The sequence below is a fragment of the Dicentrarchus labrax genome, unplaced genomic scaffold (assembly GCF_905237075.1).
Source record: "Dicentrarchus labrax unplaced genomic scaffold, dlabrax2021, whole genome shotgun sequence".
Taxonomy (NCBI): Eukaryota; Metazoa; Chordata; class Actinopteri; family Moronidae; genus Dicentrarchus; species Dicentrarchus labrax.
In genome coordinates, this window is record NW_026136718.1 from 20,790,399 (window position 1) to 20,811,756 (window position 21,358).

The 21,358-nt window shown below is 40.9% G+C and overlaps 1 protein-coding gene across 1 annotated transcript; it reads right to left on the reverse strand.

Moving 5' to 3' along the window:
* Nucleotides 1-95: 95 nt before the first annotated feature.
* cilp2 (cartilage intermediate layer protein 2) lies at nt 96-19,669 on the reverse strand. Its single transcript, XM_051376561.1, has 10 exons — nt 19,445-19,669; nt 13,123-13,200; nt 11,564-11,833; nt 11,135-11,317; nt 9,966-10,121; nt 9,563-9,880; nt 9,041-9,149; nt 8,685-8,842; nt 4,291-6,716; nt 96-4,204 (listed from the first exon to the last, which is right to left on the reverse strand). The coding sequence occupies exons 1-9, from the start codon at nt 19,506-19,508 to the stop codon at nt 4,303-4,305; spliced, it is 3,750 nt and encodes a 1,249-aa protein (XP_051232521.1). The 5' UTR covers nt 19,509-19,669; the 3' UTR covers nt 96-4,204; nt 4,291-4,302.
* Between the last annotated feature and the right edge of the window lie 1,689 nt (nt 19,670-21,358).

Below are 21,358 nucleotides of genomic sequence, written 5' to 3' on the forward strand. Positions count from 1 at the left end.
GAATGTGTGAAATAGGAAATTGTTCCACATGTATGATGTTTTAAGCATAGCCTTAATATGTAATACACAACTCAGAAAGGGTATGAATCAGAAAGTTTACACAAAATCATTTATTTACATTTTTTTGTTCATACAATTATAGTAAATTTCATACAATACACAATTTACACATAAAAACTTAATTCAGAGAGAAACAAGAGATTGGCATCACCATGCACTAGTTAAGCGTCTACAGAGAATTATCAGGAGTTAATTTATGTAATTCTTTTACTGGAGCTCAGGTTGGCTTCTTGGAGCACAGTGCCACATATACAACTCTCTTTGTATACCAGAAAGGGATGTTAATGTTCAAGGATGACCTCTCAAATAAATTGGGATCTCCTTGAGACCAGTTGGACTGTACAGAAGAGAAAATTGATTAATCTGTTCATGCTTAAGTTACTGTGAGAGTCTTGTTATTCTCTGCCCCAAAGTTAAATGGTGCCAGTGAGCAATACATGTACCTACTGAAATTCTGTGACAACGAGGCAACATCAGGTTCACCAGATTCCTTTTTCCAATTTGAGTTGTTAGAAAAACAGCCCCTGTCTATAGCAAGTAAGTCTAGGGGGATGACAATACCCTCAAAAATACCAACTGTCAAGCACTCAAGACAGTAGGGCTACAACTGAAAGAGTAGGGGTGCATGGTAGCTCACCTGGTAGAGCCTGGGTTTAATTCCCACCTGTGGCCCTTTTCTGCATGCCTTCTTTCTCCCCCCATTCCTGTCTTATCTTCAATTGTCATATCAAATAAAGGAACGAAAGCCCCAAAAATATCTTTAAAAAACAGTAACAATAGCATACTGTCTTTGTTTTAGGTAGATAATAATTAGGTAATACATTTATTTGTTTTCTTGCAGAGAGTTAGGTGAGACAATCAGTACCACCCTCATGTCATGGTTAGCCTAAAGACAGCTAAAAAGAGCCAGCCTGGCTTTTTCCAAAGGTAACAAAATTTGTCTACAAGCACCGTGAAAGCTTACTAATGAACATGTTATATCTTTTTTATCTGTGCAAAAGTGTGAAAACAACCTGTCCTGATGTCACCGTAAAGTTGCCTTGCTTCTATGTTGCAGTTTCCAGTTCCCCAGTCCTTATGTTAAGCTAAGTTAACAAGCTACTGGCTGTAGCTTCATATTTAATGGACATAGATAGGAGTGCAATTTGATTTTATCATCTAACTCAGCAAGAAGGCAAATAAGTATATTTACCAAAATGTCAAACTATTCCTTTGAAAGTGTAAAACAAAAATACACAAAGCTCCATTAAGCCATATCTGTGAGATCACTGAATCCCTGTAAAATGAAATAGTTGCTACTACTGCTGCCATTCCCACTGAGATTCAATATGATAAAACTTTTTTCCTATAAAAAATAATCTTTCCAATGTGTTTTATTTGATTCTAAAGGTTTTGGAATTTTTTCACAAATCATTAAACCAAACATTGCAGAGGTTTTTTTAATCTCCTTTGAAGTTTCCCAGAAGACGAAGTAACTGTTTGGAGAACCCAGCTTACTTTCCCATGCAAAGCCTTATATAATGGTTTACTCAGTCTATTATTGTTACCTTGTCCTTCAAACTCCCCTGATAACTTCTCCTCATGAATAAGCCAATTCTCCTGTCAAAGCATTCTCCTCCAGAAACCTGCATTCTTCCATGTGCAACCACTTTCGAAGCCTGATATTCTGTAAGTGATGGGCTGTGAGGCCAAAGACTACTAATATTTTCCCTTTCTTTTTTCCATTTACCAAACAGTACCCCAAAATGATTAAATCCATCACTAGATAATCTTGCTCCTTTTTCTCTTGATGTCTTTGGTCTAACATTTCCTCCAGTTGCTCTACAGCTGTTGGGCCTCCTCAGCTGACCTCACACACCATTGCATTTTTATAGGACTTATCTCTTCCCACACCTGGACTCAATCATCATCTTTCTTACAGAGTGGATGCTACATCTGCTGCAGGGAGATGTTTGTTTTCATCTGGAGATCTGAACTGTTCAGTCATGGATGGCCCAGAGGCCTGTGGTTAGAGAGGTCAGTGATAATGTAGAAGGTACCATGTGTTGTCACCCTATATTACTCTGTTTTTAGTGTTTGTCTAGAGTGCGCTGCTCATGGGGCTTAATGGAAAGAGACTGTTCATCGAAGTGGGGCTAAATACAAGTGTAGGATTACAATATATGGCTGTATTTATACATACTACTTCACATTGTCACCTTTTAGCACACATTAAACAATGCATATGTTGCACATTAGGAATAAAAAACACCTTCAAAAGTTAACTGTACAATCGGCTGGGTGCCATTTTGATGGTAAATATGTTAGACCATTAATCTTCTTGGGTCCACTGTACTGTTGATTACTTAACTTAATCCTTTGTGTCCTAGAAATTAACTTGTTTGGCTGTTTGTGAAAGTCAGGGTCAAACTGTTATAATAGTTCAAGAGAATATGTAATTTATTTTCTAATTAGCAGAAGGATTATATTTACTTGTCAGGCTCTCCTGGTTTCTCCATGCACGCCCCCTTATTTGGTTTTGGATTAGTTCAACTTGAAGTACTTCTCCCATGGGTCTGCAAGTGCCCATTTTGCAGATTAACAATTGTGAAGCTTTAATCACTGAGTCAAGCTTCTACCGACCTAAATTACAATAGCCTAGTATTTTTTAAGTCTTTAATCAGTCTCAGTGTCTATCAAGATGTATACTTTTATTGTACTTCCATTGTCACACACACCTATTCCACAATGGTAGGATTTCTTAAAACAACAGCAAATTCAAGTGTGTCACTTTTTAATTATCTCTCACGTGTGTAAGAGTCACGCGGTGGGTTTTGTTAATGAAGAGAAGGCTCCACTGAGAGTTATAACTCCCACTAACAAGATTGCGCTATTGTGGTGTACAAACTGTAAAATCAACTGAGCCATGCAGCAAAGTATGAAAAAAGTTAATAGATTCTACATAGTTCAGAGAGTGAGTTGAAGAATTATTACATGACATAGCAGTTAAATTATTTGCTTAAAATCATTCAAACTGAGTCCTGTGCAAGATCTCATACAAACAGCTTAACCACAACACCTGCCGCAAGTACTGAAAGAGTTGCTGCTTCATTCACCAGCAGCATTTTTTATGTACTGTAATAGTTTGTAACATGCTGATCTTTAAACATTCTTAAGTTAAATTATATAGTTATTGCACTTCAAGATACAAAGGCAGCTGACAAACACATTACCCAACAATAAAAACAAAGCCAATTTAGACCCTGAATTAGTCTCTATAACAGTTTCAGAGAAAGTGAAATATTTAGGCAGATATAGTTTGAGTAACATTTTGTTTGTTGATGCTAATTTGGAATGTGCAGAGGACAAAAGGAAAGTATGTCATACCTCAACTATACCATCAACTATCCTCATTTTAGACTGCCTGCCACAAGTGAGATCCATGCTTGTCTAGGCGAAGGCCTCAGTCTTGCACATTCTAAGTAGGTGTGAAGGACGTTTGGCTGAATCACAGTTGGCAATGTGGTATGGTAATGAAAAGAAAGAAGCATGACTGAAAACATCCTCTGTTCGCCAGGTGGCATACTTCACCCCACTGCACCCAACATGTCTCTTTTGAGTGTGTGCCCCCTTGGTGGAGAGAGTTTCCCAGTTTGTAAAGGGCTCTGTGTCTGCTGCAGACAACAAGGACCTCAAGTTGGTTTCTTTCTGATCTTTAAGAAAAGTTCAGTGGAAAGCAATGGCCAATTATGAAGTGTTTGGGGCCTGGCATAGTATTTACGGTTTTTGGAGGTTTGGTTTCAAACGTTGTGAAACGTCAGCAAAAACACCCACAATGGGAAAGTGGAATGGCTCAAATTAGAACTATAAAAGTTAATCAGTCAATTTAGTCTATTCATACATACGACCAAAGCTAATTAAATAAATGCCAGTCAATGCATTACATATAGACAAAAGATGCATGTCTTTTAGGAGGGAAGGAAGAAATGTATATAACAACATTTTCAAGTAAGTATAAGTCTAATGAATATGTTCAATCATACTCATTGGTTTTGTCAAATTGCTGTCGGCCTCAGATTTGTGGTTTCCATAGTCAAGAGGGAGTTCATATTCATCAACAATACTCCCTCAACTTGATGTCATCATATCAGTCTTGACGGAAGACCTAGAAATTAAACGCAAAGAACATTTAAATAATTCTGATATTGCTGGCAATATGAAGACATCTCAAATGATCTAATCTAAACCTACCTTTTGGCACATCTATTGGCGTTGCTGTGTGCGCATGGACACTCTCCTTCTGGTTGTAGAGCTTACTCTGCGACTCTGGGTCCTGCCCCGCTGGTCTGAAGGATAGGCCACCATCTGGGTGGGTAATCTCTGCACCTGCAGACCTTCTGACTCCCTCATGTCCCTCGCCATCTGAGACAGAGTCTGACCTGGGTTGGTCTGCAGACGTTGGAAAAGGCTTTCTCTGTTAATTTTCCTCTCTGGACAGCTGAAGGTCAGCGCCACTCCAGAATCTGATTTCATTTCCCTGGAGAAACCATCAGAGGTGCCATCAAAGCAGCGGCCTATAGCAATCTCCTTGGCTACCCTGGGATTCTGGTCTGTGACTGTGTAGATGCCATAGTTATGTCCCAAAGGATCAACAGGGGCTAGCATGGTGAATGCATGAGACTCATTATTTTGAGCGACCGGTGGATGTTTGATGAGATACTCTTGTAAGAGGTTGTTGGTGCCAACCCTACGACAGTTCCCCTGAGGAAGGACTGATATGAGGGATCTGTCCACCTCAGCTTGATCAAACAACATGCCACTGCATTTGAACTCTACACAGGCTGCAGAGGTGTTGGCCTCTCGCATGTCCCGAGTGCTGCGAATGTCTCTTATACCATAAAGCTTGCCTTTTGTTTCCCGATGTGTTCCTCCCAGATTCCTCGACCTGACCATCACTTCTTTTTGTCCATGGATCTTGACCTTAATGAAGCATGCTCTAAACTCCTGGGGATTAGGCCACCAGGAGAGGTAGTCTCCCGTCCAGGTCGTCAAATCATTCTCCTCAAAGGGAACAACATTGTATTCATACTTGTCCTTTTCGACTCTGAAGAATCTGAAATGGTTTGCATCAACAGGGGCATTTTCACAAGCTATTAAATTCTGATATGGATATATTGGCCCGTTGGTCTCATCAAGATTATTTTGGTTAGGCTTTGCCAGGTTGATTCTGAAGGCTGTTTTCTTCAGAGCGGGATCCTCGTGGTCTGAACGCTGGTAGTCCATTTTATCCAGGTATGGTTGAGACACTCCAATGATGTTTGGATTCATCTTAGGAGAGGAGGGAGCTGCCTCCAGTTCTTCCCCACCCATCATTGCTGTGACATAAGCTGTGTAAGCATCAGGCCTTTGGGCATCACAGAACGCTGGTAAACAGGCCCCATTGGGTCCAGTTATGACGCTGTCAAAGCGCCCCCATGCCCTTGGATTAGAGGAATAACCAGGTTTGGGTTCCAAGTTTATCAAGCTGATCACAACACCCTCCAGCTGTTCACTAGGTAGGAACTTGTCACTCATGTAGGCACGGACTTTGACGTAGCAGCGTCTGTTTTCAGGAACATCTAAATTGAAGAGCCTACGTTCTCTAATCTCCATGTTGCCTATGAGGAAAGTACGCTCCTCACGTTTGCTCCGCCCATGACCACCAGTAGTTGTAGTGTAGGAGAAGTCACTCTCCTCTTCCCAGACTCCTGTGTCTGGGTTTAAAGACCACAGCTTCATTTTTGGAATGTGCTCTTGCATTTTGACGTGCTGTGTGTCAAGAAGGACTTGAACAGCCCCAGCTCCAAGTACCTCCTTGTTGGTCTCATCTCTGAAGTCCACTGAAAACATACCATAGGTTCTTAAAGGGAGCATGTCACCCTCATTGTCCACAAAGTTGAGGTCCCCAGGGGCTGCAGCCGCCATGGTGATATTTCTTGGGTCAATGAATGTGACGCTGGCTTTCACAGTTCCCTCATAGATTTCTCCGTTGTCCTTGTGGAAGGAATGGGGAGGAATAACCAACTGACCAATGGGATCTTCCCCTTTAATTTCCCCCAGGTTGATAGAGTTGGTCTCTCCTGCATTGATATCAATTGGTGTCTGCTTTCTCATCACCTTCACATCATGGTAGATGGATCCACCTTTCTTATCAAAGATGAACACCTTAGGAGTGTCAAGAAACTTCTGGGTCGGGTCAACAAAATTTACCACTAACCTATGTGTATCAGGAGTAATTTGTAATGTGAAACTTCCTTGGTATCCAGTGGTGCCCACCCTCTCTTTGCCAATGTAGATGTGCCCAAAACGCAGGGGCTCATCATTGTCAGCTGTGACCACTCTACCACGAACAAGCACAGTTGGCTGCACACACTTCTGACAGCTACACTGTGTCACAGCCCGGATAGGGAGGCTGTAGCTCCCACAGTCAATTATTCTACTTTCCATATTTTGGACCCCACAGCAGAAGGCAGCTCCATCTCTGCAGCGCATATCAAAGTCTAGGGAGCCAGCACATTTGTTGTGAGGGCAGCGGCCAGCGTTGTAGTACTTGGAATCAGTCCCGGGCTGAACACAGTCAATGGGCAGCCTGACGAGGTGATTCTCAGGGGTGGAATTGCATGCTGGTGTTCCTTTTGCTGTGAATTAGACGATAAATTAAATTGAGCGAGAGTTGACATGACATACAAAAAAATTAATTAGTTATCTGATATACATATAACATGAAAGTGCAAAAAAGAATTGCATTACCAACGACTGCTTTGGTTTTAAAATTAATGCAGACTTTTCATATTGAAGACATGGCTGTTGAAGTTCTACTTTCTCTAAGATGCCCTACCTACCCTACTCTACCTGTCAAATCTATTTGATTTTAATTATAAAATCATCAGCTATAGGGCAATTGTATATTGATGCATAATTGGAATAGGACAAGTTTATAGTGAATAAATTGAAGGTGGCAAGGGAAGTGTTTAAGATTTTCTGCCTGTCTTTTTCACACATGGTTGCACAAACACACACACACACACACACACACACACACAATATATTTATGCACTGACACAATGTCTGCATGGCCTGAAAGTACTTGTGAGTGGCCAAGTTGGACGGTAAAATGTGCATGAAAGGGTAATTAGACATGAAGTTGAATAGAACATTTATTTACCAACCATCCAGATGGGAGTTGGAAAGAAAGAATTATTGTTCACCCAGACATTGGCAGAATAATTAATGTGCATGATTTCATGGTCGAGCTTATAGTCAAGTGTCCTTGTTAAGTTCTCCATCTAAGTCGATAATTGCAGACACATGGAGCAGTTCGATACGTATGAAATATCATTACTGTACTACTGATGGCTTTACCAACAGGGCTTTGAGTTTCCTTTGATAAAAAAATATGATGCAGAGTCTACACCTGTGTAGAATGCGGTAACACATTTAATGGGAATTCAAATTAAACTTCTGCATTATGTAAAATGCGAGAAGAAACTGTTGAAGGACCAAGGCATTTTTTTACATCCTGCTCTGAAGCGCAAGTGTTGTCCTGCACGCATACAGTGTCTCCTGCCATAATTACTTTTGGAGTGCAGAGATTTGTCTGTGGCCTGGGATAGATTGCTTTAGCACTCTTCCATGAAAACTCAGTTTGCTAATCTGTGTCTTTGCTAACAAGAACCTGAAGGATGAAAGCAATGTGTAGTTCTCCCAAGCTGATGTGGAAACGCATACTCATCTGACTCTGAGAGAGAAAATAATTCTGGGTTTTAGCTCAAAACTGGCTGTTCTGGAGAAATTGGGTTTGAGGTTTTAGTATCCCAAGCCATCTTGCACAATAAAGAATGCCAGTTTAAAAATCCCTAGCGTCAACCAATGTAAACATAATAAAAACGTACTGCTTCAAGCGCAGCCAGATTGTGTGAGCCCTGATATTTTTATTTTCCTTGTATGTAATGTTTTTTCCAGTGACAAATAGTCTGTTAACTGACTTTTCTCTCTCCCTCAGTTGTAGGACACTGTGGTTTTGTTTGAATCCTCTTAATGCATGGACATGGCTCAGGGATGACTTGGTTGGAGTTTAGCGCTGACATTACTCTTAAAGTGTGTATTCAATCTCAGAGGCAGCTGCTCTTTATACAGTGAAATGAATTGCGGTTGTTTGCTTTTTGTCAGTGGTTTTAGTTGAACCTGTGCAGAACTTTGACTAAATACGTCATTGTCAAATGCACTGGGATAGCAGCCATCCTGAGCTATAATCCCTTTGTGCCGCTTGCTATCATCATAGTAAATTATTTTCTCTCCGGGCTGATGATGATGAATTACAGTTCACTGTGCCATTAAATAGCAAGGATTTTTTTGTGTCTTTTTGAAATGTGAGAAACCAAATAGAACAGGATTTTTTTTCTTTATTTCTCCACCACTTTTTAGCATTTAACAGTTCACTAGTTATAAAAGTCATACAAGCTGCCATTGCACCAGCAGATTAATGTTGTAAATACTGTCCTACAGATAGCATCTTTAACTGTGTAACTGGGATTATGCAAATGAGAAAACATCTTAAGAACTACACTGATGTTGAGATAGCTGTAAGAGATCCGAGACTAACATACCAATCACGGTGAGGAAGGATGCAGAGGACTTGATGGTGCCTGCAGGGCTGCTGGTTTTGCAGTAGTACTGCCCTGACTGCTCCAGCTTCAGGTCTCGCAGTACAAGGTCCTCTTCATACTTGTACACCTTTCTGTCCAGCAGAGTCCCGTTGTGGTACCTTAAAATATAGTTACAGAGATAAGAAAAGAAAGGGAACTTTAATAAAATAATTTCAAAAAGTTGTCGGTAGAGATAGATAACAATTATATTATTACAAAGTAACTAAAATTAAATTTGTAGGGACCTCCAAAATATAAAGTAGTCAGTTTGTGTTATAATGTGATTATTAAAGTGCCAGCACTAGTATTCCTCTCACCAGTAGTATTTGTCAGGTGCTGGTGATCCCGTTGCTTTGCAGCACAACAGCACCCGTCCTCCCTCATAACGCACTTTGTCCTCTGGGTGCTTCACAATGTATGGCTTTTCTGTGGAAAGCAGAGAGGTGCAAACCCTCAAGACTTTACGCTGATATTATGAATGGTACCGCAGAGTTTTGAGACCTCATAAAACTCAATCAAACATTTCACTTTATTCTCACATTGCTTATGAAAAACGATTGTTGTGGGAATTACTTCAAAATTACTTTTCAAAATCTGCAGAGGCCTATTTTTATTTAGTCTCTATGCAACCAAGTAAGTAAGGGTTCCAGACAATGTGAAGTCCTACAACAGGCCTGACTATGATAATTAATTTATGATGATTAATTAAAGATATTTACAGTAGCTTCTTTTTATATTCATTGATGATATTATTTGAAGATATTTAGATATAATATATTTACAATATCTTCAATTAATACCAATATATATCAACAATATTTTTTATTATCAGCACTCACCAGCTGATTTGAGGACAGCCCGTACCCAGGACAACCCTGTGGTGTTACTGGAGGTAGAGACAGTGATCGGGGCAAACTTCTCTTTCCTGATGGAGATCAAAATCGAGCTGGAGGAGCAGACTCCTGTGAGCCTGAACTGACCATTGGCATCTGTACGTGCACGGATCACCTTGGGCTGACTAGCCAGTGCCACCCAGGCTCCTGCCACAGGGACACCAGTCACACTGTGGACTTCCCCGTGCAGCACATGGCTATCACACACACACCGGCTGCAGTCCTCACTGGGACGACCCTCGGTGCACACCCGCTGACATTTGGCTGTCGGGAGAAAGACCCAGAGACGTGAGCACAGACTGATAAAGACACAAGATATTATGACTTTTACTGTGTAGATTCAGCATACCTGGGCATGGACTCTTCCCACACTTCTGTATTTCAACAGGCCGTCCAGTACACTGAACTGTCTCAGAGGACCTCACGCAGGTCCTCCTCCTAATCCTCCGACCTCCCCCGCAGGTCACTGAACACGTCCCCCACCGACCCCATGGTCTCCACTTGGCTGATCGCACAGAGAGACAGGAATGATGTGATTTTGCAGTTGAAAAGTAATCCACATTAGTATTTTATGTTAAATCTGTGATCAATCTCTTCATTAATTAATTAAATGATTCAAACTTTATACATAGAGGTCTAATGAGAGTTGTTAACTCTCTTGTGCCCCCTGTGTATGCAATTATACAGTACTGTGGGCATAAAAATGATAACAAAGCTGATTAAATAGCTGCAATTGAAAGACTGCTGATTGTAAGTAGCTCAATCAAAAACACATCTAATACTAATGGTTACGAAGTTCTGTATAGCAGAAGTTGTGTGCTGAAGGGTGCTGCCTCAAACCACATAGCAGAAACAGGCTTTTTATTTTACCTCCATATTAACTCAATCCACAATGGAAATCAAAAGTTAGGATCAAGTACAGTACAGAACGGGGACGTTGGTTGCATTTGGTTCAATTCAATGATTTGTAGTTACTCGCTGATTCTGATGTCCTCTGTTCGGTAGCACTTCTAGCCTAGTGCTGGTCCAAGCTGTTATGTTGGCTGTACAAGCACTGTTGTAACGTTAGTAGCTCAGCAGCCCACTATTACCCACTAGTTGTTGAGTTATCACTTTTGTTTCACTGTCATAGGACGTAACCTATGTGAATCACAGCTGAGCAACAATGCTTCCAGTAACTTGTGAGGAGTAACACTGCTGAAAGCAACTGATTTGGGCAGTGACAATGCTGATTCAGTAGAGTCAGTTCGCTTTGAAGATTTGGTGTTTGATTTGTTCATACATGTACTTAAAAGTGACTGATTGATTAATCGACATCCGCTGATGCCCACACTCACAAGGCCAATAAACAAAAATGTCTCCAGGTAGCTTTGTCAGTGTGATTGCTGTGAAACAATGTTGGTGCTCCCCCATGTGAGTTTTGGGAAGGTAGTGAAAAAGTACATTTTCAGTCTTGTACTATCACTCCCATGCATTCTGCTGTAAAGGTTTGCCTAAATTTAATTTCCTGATTCTCACCTGTACACGGAGGAGTGGAGCACTCCCTCCTTTCTGAATGGTGACCCTGGCAAGCGGGCACCAACAGGAGAGGCATGGGCTGAGTGTTCACACATTCCCTCTGACGGACCTGGATGCCGACATCATTACAAACTGTGGTTGAACAGGAACCCCACTCACTCCAGTCAGTCCAGTAGCTCTGCACTAAAGACACACATTGAAGAACAGAGTGTGACAAATTCTGAGCAAAGCTGGCATTGTGTCCTGCAGTTGACAAGCAGGAAGATAATATAACAAAGAGATTATTTAACATGGCAGACAGTAAACAGCTAAGAGCATTTACAATGGGTGATTCCTCCCTGTAGCCAGTGCCACATGCATGCATGGCTGAATGCTATGTGACAGAAAGTGACAGCTTGTACAGCCCTGAGCTGTTGTCATCAGAGCTACCTGGGGGACACTGAAAGCGAACATGGTAGTTGGAGCAGATGCGGCCTTGGGGCTGTTCCTTGTTGATGCACCAGAAGCCCTTCTCCAGACTGGAGTGGACCACTTCCCCAGTGTCTGCTGCTGCCACCCAGTCTGTAGTGCGAGCCTCCATTGCCATGGGCCGCACACAAACTCTCTCCCTGTAATAGAAACGGATCGCTTCCAGGCGCTCATAATCTCCATTCCCTCCAGGATGGTCGATGTTGAACCAAGACGTCCACTCTGTCACGCCTGGAGGCACAGGAGGGGAGACGTGGATGAATAGAATAAAGGGTAACAATGGAAAAAAAGTCAAAAATAAAGAAAACAATTCAGCTCAGGATTGAGAAATAAGTGAGGCGGGTGGAGGGGTGGGCTGGTCTTACATGGAGGGGAGACATGGGTCAGAACCAAGAAAAAGTAAGAAGGAGGAAATCAGCAGGGAAGAGTTACAAACTTTAAGAGGGGGTCTGCTACCGCAATTTGAAACTGACTTCATACACCCTGGGGAGCTTTGCATTCTTTCCAAGCTCCCAGGTTTGACTGATGAGGCATATTGTCTATTTTTATTTTTTTTTTTGTCTCCTGCATGTTCTGAAACCTGAGCATTTTCTCAGGAGAAATATACCGGATTAAAAACAAAAGAATGAAGTAGCAACAAACTGATTATATCTTTCATTCACAAAGGAATGCATTGCTGTAATAAATACAGTTCTTAGGTGAACTGCAGGCTGCGCTTAGGTGATGGGAGGGATATGTGCTCCAGACAACAATCGGAATACAGACTAATACTAGTGCTGTTTTGTTCAATTAAAATAGATGTTAAGTCATCAAATATTAACTTTTCAAACCCAAGTTGACACCTTCACACTCTAATATCCTTTGTGGCTGTTGCATTACAGCCAGACAGAAGAAATCTTCAGAGCTAGATAAAATGTTACTGCTATCTAGCCTGGTGATACAGTCAAATAAAATCAAAATCTCAAGAAAAAAGAGCACCTCAGCCTTGTGTCTCTGGTACAAGGTCTTAGGTCTTTTATTTATATGATCATACACTACAGAAGTGGACCACTGTGTACATGAGAGATCCGGTAGAGTAATCTATGGGTCAAGGGTTTTCAATGTCTGACTCTGAAAATCCTGGCAGAGGTGGTGGTGGTAGAGTTATAAGGAGTATGGTTTTTCTATGATTCTAAGCAGATGTATGCACTTTTATTCACGATGGACATCGCCAGGAAAGTGTAAGTCACGCTGAATCTAGGAATATGTCATTCTTGTCTGCGTGTTTACATTTGACTGAGTTATGACTCTGACAAAGAGTGTGATTTTTGATTGCAAATTGTGGCAATTGGACTCTAAGTGAGCTGCCTTCTTGAGCTGTGAGTCGCAGCTGCTTCTGTAGCTCTAACTGCTGATAAGTGGGACAATAACTAACTTCCTGTTGTTTTAAGAAGACTAGTATACACCATTCCCCTTCAACACAGTTTGAAAACCCCCACTATACAATCAGCTCTGAATATCACCGTTGATTGATTGAGTACCTGTTGTCTGTGTGTCAGTGAACGTGTTGAGGGCCCCTCTCCTGCTCCTGTCTGACTGACTCCTGGTCCTCACAGATCCTGCAAACAGGGAGAAACACATTTGGATATAAAACAAGCTTATACCCTTAAATGCTTTCATTTCTCTCCATATTCCCTCGGAAGCCTAAGTTTAGAGTTAACAGATATAATGTAATACATGAGGCTGGCATTATAATTGGAAAGAGAGATTGGAATTTCTATGCACACACACAAATTGATACAGTCGGAGCATATTTTGGTCTTTCTTCAAGGCACGAAGGCTGTTCTAATTACACACCTTCCCCCTGCCCCTTTCATTTGCTCTATGTTTTCACTGCTTCTATTTTAGCCACATGCCTTTCCATGCTCTTTGTCATGTTTTTTCATCCTTAAGCTTATTGTCCCCCTCTTTACTTGTCCTCAACAAAGTCCTATCCTTCTCCTCTTGATCCATCAACAAGCAGCCCCTGTTGAGGATGCTAATCAAGCTCCAGCTGAGACAAATCAGTGCGGAGTAATCTCTTAACCAGCGGCCGAGCCAGAAAACTTTTACTTTTACTTTCTCCATCACGTCTCACAGAGCTCACACTCACATACTGTTAGGCAGAATTTTGTTGCTGATTTTTTTCTTGATCCTAATGATATATAATTATAATGTCCACACATACATAAGCCTATTTATCCCTGAGCCATTCTTACATCAATATCATTTTTAATGCACGTGCACACACAACTGTGAGGCAAATGTTGCCTTACTAGAAGGAGAAAGACATTCAGGCATTAATTGTAAATTTGACTCCTTGATGTATTAAACATGCACCATGTTTTCCCTCGTGCTTTGAAGTATAAGGAATTTTTTTCCTACAGAACTCGTTTTTTATGTTTGCAAAAACGTCAGTTGTTTTCTTGACATTTCATCTCCAACTTTAACTTGGGCTGTGGGGAAAAAATGAATGTCATGGTCCGTGACAGAAACAAAAAGTAGCTTATGCAACCTCACTGTGTGTGTGTGTGTGTGTGTGTGTGTGTGCGTGTGTGTGTGTGTGTGTGTGTGTGTAATATGTGCAAGCACTTAGCACTTTCGGAGAGACACTGCTGAGTTTACGAGCAGAGACTCCCAGCACAGAGGCCAGTATCGATCCCAGTCGTCACTGGTTTTATGGCTCATATCAAGTCTTTACTGTCATGCCAGCACATTTCTTTTCGACCCTTAATGTTTTTTGATAGATTTAGCAAAGAAGGACTGTAGCTTAACAGGACAAAGATTGACTGTCCTGAAATGTATTACATAAGTTTTAGGGTAACATAGGCAGACGGCTGACCTTCGTTGTTGTTGTTTTTTATGCCCCTGGCTTTAAAAACCACTGATAGGCTTCCATATCAGCTTTGTCTCTCTGATACTCTGGAATCACTGGATAAACAGGAGCAAATGCTTTCACACTGATCTGCGGGGCAGATGTGGGTCTGCTTGCAGGTTTAGTTTAGTAAATCAAATCAAATAGTTTTTCCACCCTTCTCCTTTTGTCTGCTGCATTCTGTGTCATTCCTAATTACATTATAAAAACAATTAAAATACAGTTTTTCTGCCACTGGACAGAGCATGTCAGTAAATCGCAGACTTGTGTGTTTTTAATCTTATGTTCACTCTGAGAACTTTTAAACACTTTTAAAAGGGAAACACATATGGTATGGGGACACAAACAACCCTTTTATTTCCCTTAATTAACACTGACTTCAATTGCATCCATTTATTTCCAAGAAATTACAATGCACTTTTCAAGCTCTGGTTACATAACAGTTCCTCGCTCGCACCAAAACAAAGGGAATTCACAGCAGAACCATTTGGCTCCTGATTATCATTTCAAGATGTGTGATAATGAAAGAGAAACAGCAAACGATTCTTAAGAGTTTTATGAGGTGCCTAATGGTTTTAGAAAGTTAAAAGAGGAAACCCAGATTAGCTTCAGTAGAAGGCAAATGTTAGGGTAGTGACCTCAGTTATGGTAGGTATGAACTGGCCTGGTTCCCATGGAAGACTCAGAAAGCTTATTGTGCTTTTGAGTGGCATGTTAACACTTTATGAATTTTAAAAGCCGGGAGATTTTATTGCTTCATACAGCTGGTATGTGAGGGACTTTGCCTCATCAAGAAGCAAGTTACACATTTTTTAAGCCAGAGGGATCAAGTTTAGAACTTATGATTTCCTCTTCAGTGCTAAAAAAAAAAGCCTAAAGTGCTCCGCTGGTACAGTATATGCTGTTTGTCCTTGTTCATGTGCTCTGTGTGGATTTAGGTTTGTGCTTTGCTGACACATATCTCGTCAGTAATAGAGTCATCCAAATGAAATTAAACAAAATACATTCTTTGTCCACATGCCTGGAGGCGTGTTCGACATCGTTTGTCTGTTGTATGATGTGACCACCCTATGGTTAAAGTTTGGTTAGGGTTAGGCACAAAAATGACTTGGTTAACTTTAATGAAAGATCATTCATCATTGTTTGGCTCAATTGAGTACTTAACCACAACGTTGTCACATCATAAAACATATTTACTGTACTGTTAATCTGTTATACTATAATAAGTCATGGTAGGTTCACACTTGATATTAATGTTGCCTGACTTCCTCTTTTGCTCTTGTCATAACGGTCGCTAGAGGGCTTTGTCACTTGAAAACAGATTTTGGGGCACTTGCTGAAATTACCTCCTTTGGTTTGGTTTGTTTTGTGCATTGCTTACATACATTTCTTTATGATTTTGTCTATTTGCAGCTAATATAGTGGAATTCACATATGGATGTATCACTTTTCTCTTGCAGTTTCACCTGACATTTGACATGAACCCCGCCATGTGACTGTTATTATAAACCTCAGCCAGCCTCACCGTGACCCTCATAAACCATGGACAAGGTAACAAGATACATTTTAATGGCACCAATATATATTAGAGGAGACCTGCATCTGTGGACTGGTTAGCAGCTTGCTTCCACATATAGCCACACTCCAAGCACCTGAATGCCACACTATGTCAGTAACATATCTGAAACATAGCTACTGGCTTACTTTTTATCCCACAATGCAGTCTTTGTCATCTTTATCCCCTCTGAATCTGTTGTGACAACTGCAATTCTTATTTTAGAGGACTATGTTTGGATATAACGATTTACGTCACAGTGGTTTGTTCTGAAATACAGCTGCTGTAGTTATAGCTCTTCTACTTACTGCCAGGCTATACAAAGGGGCATATCCTCTATTAATAATCACCAGTGGCTTTGCATAGGACAGCCCTCTCCGCTTCACTTTCTGAGTGGGAATTTTTTGCCTTAGCCAGAATCTAATAAAAAAGCTGCTGAAGAGAGAAAGAGCGGGGAAAATGCAGGATTTTATGAAGTTGCACCCAGAACGGTTTGAGTCAGATTATGGCTGTGCCAGATGTACATGGGCAGAGAGACGGGGCTTAAATAGAAGGTCTGGATCTTGTTTTCTAATATACATAGAGAAGACGTGAAAAAAAAAACACCCACCCTCTACACATTATGTAACCTAGTGGACAAACTTAAGCTCACAAAGAGAAAAAGGTTGTACAGTATTTGTCGATTAAGTCCTGTTTGAATTAGAGGTATTTCATGTATGAATTTGGTGATGTGGGGGGGGGGGACTGTGTATGTAATGATCTGTTTGCCATGTCATATGGAAGCTGTTTATGTGTTTGGCCAGCTTCGTGGCTGAGGTGTGTGTGGTTGCAGAGGAGTCTGCTTTTTCTCTTTGCATCTATCTCTCTCGTTACCTCAATGTTCCTTATTCTCAAACATCCAAGTCTGATTCCTAAAACATCTGTTGCTCATTAAAATCTGCAATTTTGCCCCTGACATTAACTAATGATGCACATCAACCACATGATTTAAGGATTTACAAAGACATAACAAAGGCTTTGTGCGCTCAGGTATTTTCTCCCTGATACTATTAAAAACACAATTGGGCAGCGTTCAATTTCAGCATTAAAAATACCTGACATGAACTTCTGCACCTGTGCACAGGTACAGAGCCAGGAGCTGGAAATGTCTCAGTTGAAAACAGCTGATTAATCCTGCAATAAATAATATCTTGACGCATCCACATTATGCATGTACACATAAATGCACAGAAGAAAATAAAAGAAAGATGTGATATGGCTAGGAGGTTGTCATTAATGGGAATTTGCGCCTTTTACTTTGATCCATTGTGGTCCCAGTCTCAGTCTCAGTCATTAGAGTCAGCTGGCCAGACAGCTCTGTGTTTGGACCAGACTGTGGTCAACATCTGGAGAACTAGCCTCTGTGTCTCTTACTCACAATGGCCTTCCAGTTGATCTCACACACATACCATCTAGCTTTGCCTGACAATTATGCAACAAGACAAGAAAGGAGAGGACTGGAGGTCCTCTGGTGCATTAACAGTAAGTTAAAAAAGCCTCTGAGCTGAAAGCTAGACTATGCTAAGAGGTAGTAACACCACACTGTTGCCCTCTGAGTTACAGTGGGCATTCAGCAACAGCTGCTGCCTTCAAATAGGAAAACAGCTCATAAATTTGTAAGCTCTAAGGTGTATGGAGAGAGTGACAGAGAACAAGGCAAGGAGAGAGCGTTTGATGAAGTAGGGCCCAGAGAAATAGGTGGAGAAAGGCGAAGGAGGGAGTGTGATGGAGTGAGGAAAAGACAGATGGGAGAAAGGTGGGGAAAGTATAAAGAATACCTGAAGGAGACACATAAAAAAAAGGCAAAGACAAATGGACAGATGGAGTCATACAGTTGTTACTTTAGTGTTTGACTGAGCACAGCAAGGGTGGCTGACACGACTATCAAAAAGCTAAAAGGAAAGAGTGACATGCCGGCCAATTTGACAGGGGAAAAGAGGACGTTAAAGTCATTTTACCTGTGCTTTTTATTCCCCTTTTTATTCCATTCTCTCATTTAGCCCAGCACAAACCCACCAGGTGGGAAAATGGGCCACTTGGTTTGTATTTATTGCTTCTTGTTTCCAAGGTGACTGGGTTTATATCTTTAGGGACCACTGGTACTGCGTTTGAGGGTGAAATGAGGACAAAATGCACCACCTTCCTGCAACATGTGGATGTACTGCTAAAGGAGCGTGGCACAGAATGTAAAATTTTACAATCCATTTTAAAGTCGGCATTCACTCGCGGCTGTAACAAAATGTTCCGCTCAGTGAGAGTCGATCTGAATCGCCATTTATTACATTTAGCCTATTCTCTCACCAAACCGTCTTCGATATACTCATCAGCAAGTGGCACAGAGCCTCCGCAAGACGTTTACGATTCTAACGCCTCCAAGTCCAACAAGACATGGAGACTATTAAGGTGTATTTACAGTCGTTTGCTTTTATGAACTGCCAGCTCTCTTTAATGGGCAGCAGCTGTAAGGTGGACAGAAAGTGACAGCTTTGGAAAAAGTGCTGACTCTGGTGTCATTCAGGAAGAGTGGCGAGCTTTCAAGGATGATAAGAGTGATATTCTGGGGGAAAGAACTTGAAATCTGGGAAAGGAAGAGCATCATAAGTCGCTGACAGTCCACCACATTGAAAACATTGAACTGAATTGAGAAAGTAGTAAGAAAAAAATGCACTTGAATTGGCTCTTTGTGAGATCATAAAAGTCAGTGGAGCACTATGGCTGCCTTGAATTTATCTCAACAGCAGGCCTCCTGCTTGCAGATAGTGGCAGCTACTGTGCTGCAGTTTGTCATTATGAATAAAAGCTATGTGCCACCAGAACCTTTTACCTTTTACTGTCATTAACAGAGCTTTTTCTATAATTAAACAGGCCCGCCTGGGACGCATAATGAAGAGTTTTCACTGTATGTGACATTCTCCTCCTCCTCTTTACCTCCTCTTCTATCACCATGTGTTGTTGATCAGCCTGGTGGTGAAACGTGCTGGTGATTTAATATTAGAGATTTAGAACTACTGAAGTGGTTTATAAAATAACATACTCACACAAAAACACACACACACCCTTATCATATGAGCTCACCACCGGACATTTCACCAGAGTCCTCCTGCTCTAACATCCTCAGGGAAATGCCGTCAACGTAGAAAACTCTGCAGTTATGTCAGTTGTAGTGCACATGTGTGAGTAGTCATACACTGGCCCTCTGCTCTTACAGTATGTGATTACTAACAAAACAAAATGTATCTTAAAATTGGCTGTGGCATTTCGCTGGAAACTACATTTACAGTAATTTCCTTTTGTGCTGGCGTCCATTTTTGGAAAAAAAGCAATAATAATTGTTTAATTTACAGTCTTCACTTACCTTGGCCCAAAGCCAGTGAAGCCAGGAAAGACAGCAGGATTGCCATCTTATTTAATTCCAACATGGTAACACACCTTCAGTTACAGACGTTTTTTTTTTTTTCTGATCCTCTACAGACATAAATTTAAGAAGAAAATGGACAGCTTGCAGATACAGCTGAGAGTAGCCGCTTCAGCTTGTCAGGTGTGAATGATGTTGCCGGTCAAGCAGAGCCTTGCTGCTGCTCTTTCTCATGTGAGTTGAGTTGCTGAGTTGGAGACAGGAGCTCAGGGGTTTTTAAAAGAAGGGGGCATCGGGAGTGCACACCAATCCAGCCCCTCTCTGCTCACTATTGGCCAGTGAAATGTAACATCTGGGTCCCCCATATCATCTTCCAAAAAAAGGTGAGGGTATGGTGGACACACTCACAGAGAAGGAGGGAGGGAGAGAGTGTGCATGTGTGTGTGTGGGTGTGTGTGTGTGTGGGTTGCTGAAAATAAAAAGGTGTTTTCCTGTTTGTCCAGGCGAGAGCTCATAAGTTTGGACTTTTTTAACAACATTTTCATATTTCTTTGATTTGCAAACCTCTTTTGCAGTGTAGTTGCCTTCTATGCACAGCAGGTGTGTCTGTGCCAGTACAAAAGAGCATACAGTACTTCTGGATGCTTCAGAAACGTAATATAGTTTTATTTCGTAATATATTTTATTTATTTGCTGTGGGGGTTTTATACATTCCAAATATAGAAAAGTGGTTTGAAACATTTTTGTGTCATTCATGATAACAACTTGGGGGCTTTGTTAACTGCGAATAAGGGAAGAAGCTCTAATCATCTTCTATAAGATTTCATGTCCTTCATTGGCCACCCGTCTGTCTTTCTCTGTCTCACTCTTTTTTATCTGTCTCTCCACCAGACACAGGACAGTGCCAGATGCTGCTCTGCCTCTGGTTCGACTTCTGGTTCAGTTTTGTAACTTTTTAACAGTCGCTGATTGCGGGGCGATGCACTGCCAAAGAGTGGAAGTGGCGTCATATGGCATGCCATTCAGGAAAAACTCCTCAGAACGCAGACACGACATGCTTATGAGGTGCAATGTGCTCTGGCTCATTTGCAGCCTATGAATTGTTGCAATTTAGCAAAAACGCTTGTATTAAAAAAAATCCATGGAAATTAAAAAACGTTACGTACATTCACTTTTGCAAATCCCTCTTGTTTGAACATAAAAAGGTGTTAAACAACAACTTTTGAAAGAATGTCTTTTCAGAATAAATGCACCTCTTGAAAAGATGTTGTTCACATTATTATATAAGCCACACACTGAATGCCTCTCTCAATCTTGATAACGGTTGGTGGGACAAGGATGGAAATGGAAAGTCCAGGATTTTATTGTTTAATCCCTGAGAACGTTTCCACAATTCAGTGGAAAAGGTAACTAAATTCACTTACTAAAGTACTGTACTTAAATATTTAGGTACATCTACTTCTAATACACTACATTTATCTGACGGATATAGTTACTGGTTAATTTTCAAATTAAGATTTCACATTCAGTAAAAAAATAAAAAGGCTCATTGTCGCGTTTCAGATGTGTCTAAATTGTTTGGAGTACCACCAAAGAGATATTTCCCCTCTAAACTTCTCAGATGGTTTCATTTAAATAACTGTTTCAGGGCCAAAAAGAAAGAAGATTAGAAATATTCTTATAGATATAAATTTGGAGAACTTTTGTTTCATCTTTTCTCTCTCATTAATAATCACCTGACCCCTCAAATTTATCTTGCTATAAACTAGCAAATTAAGTAGTTAAAACTTGTTCCACCTCAACCTGAAAACAAAAGTAAAATGATTGGTCAAACAGGACATTTTACTGGAGAAAAAGTCCACTTTTCTGGTAATATTTCTATACAATGCATTTACAGTTTTACTTGTACTGGAG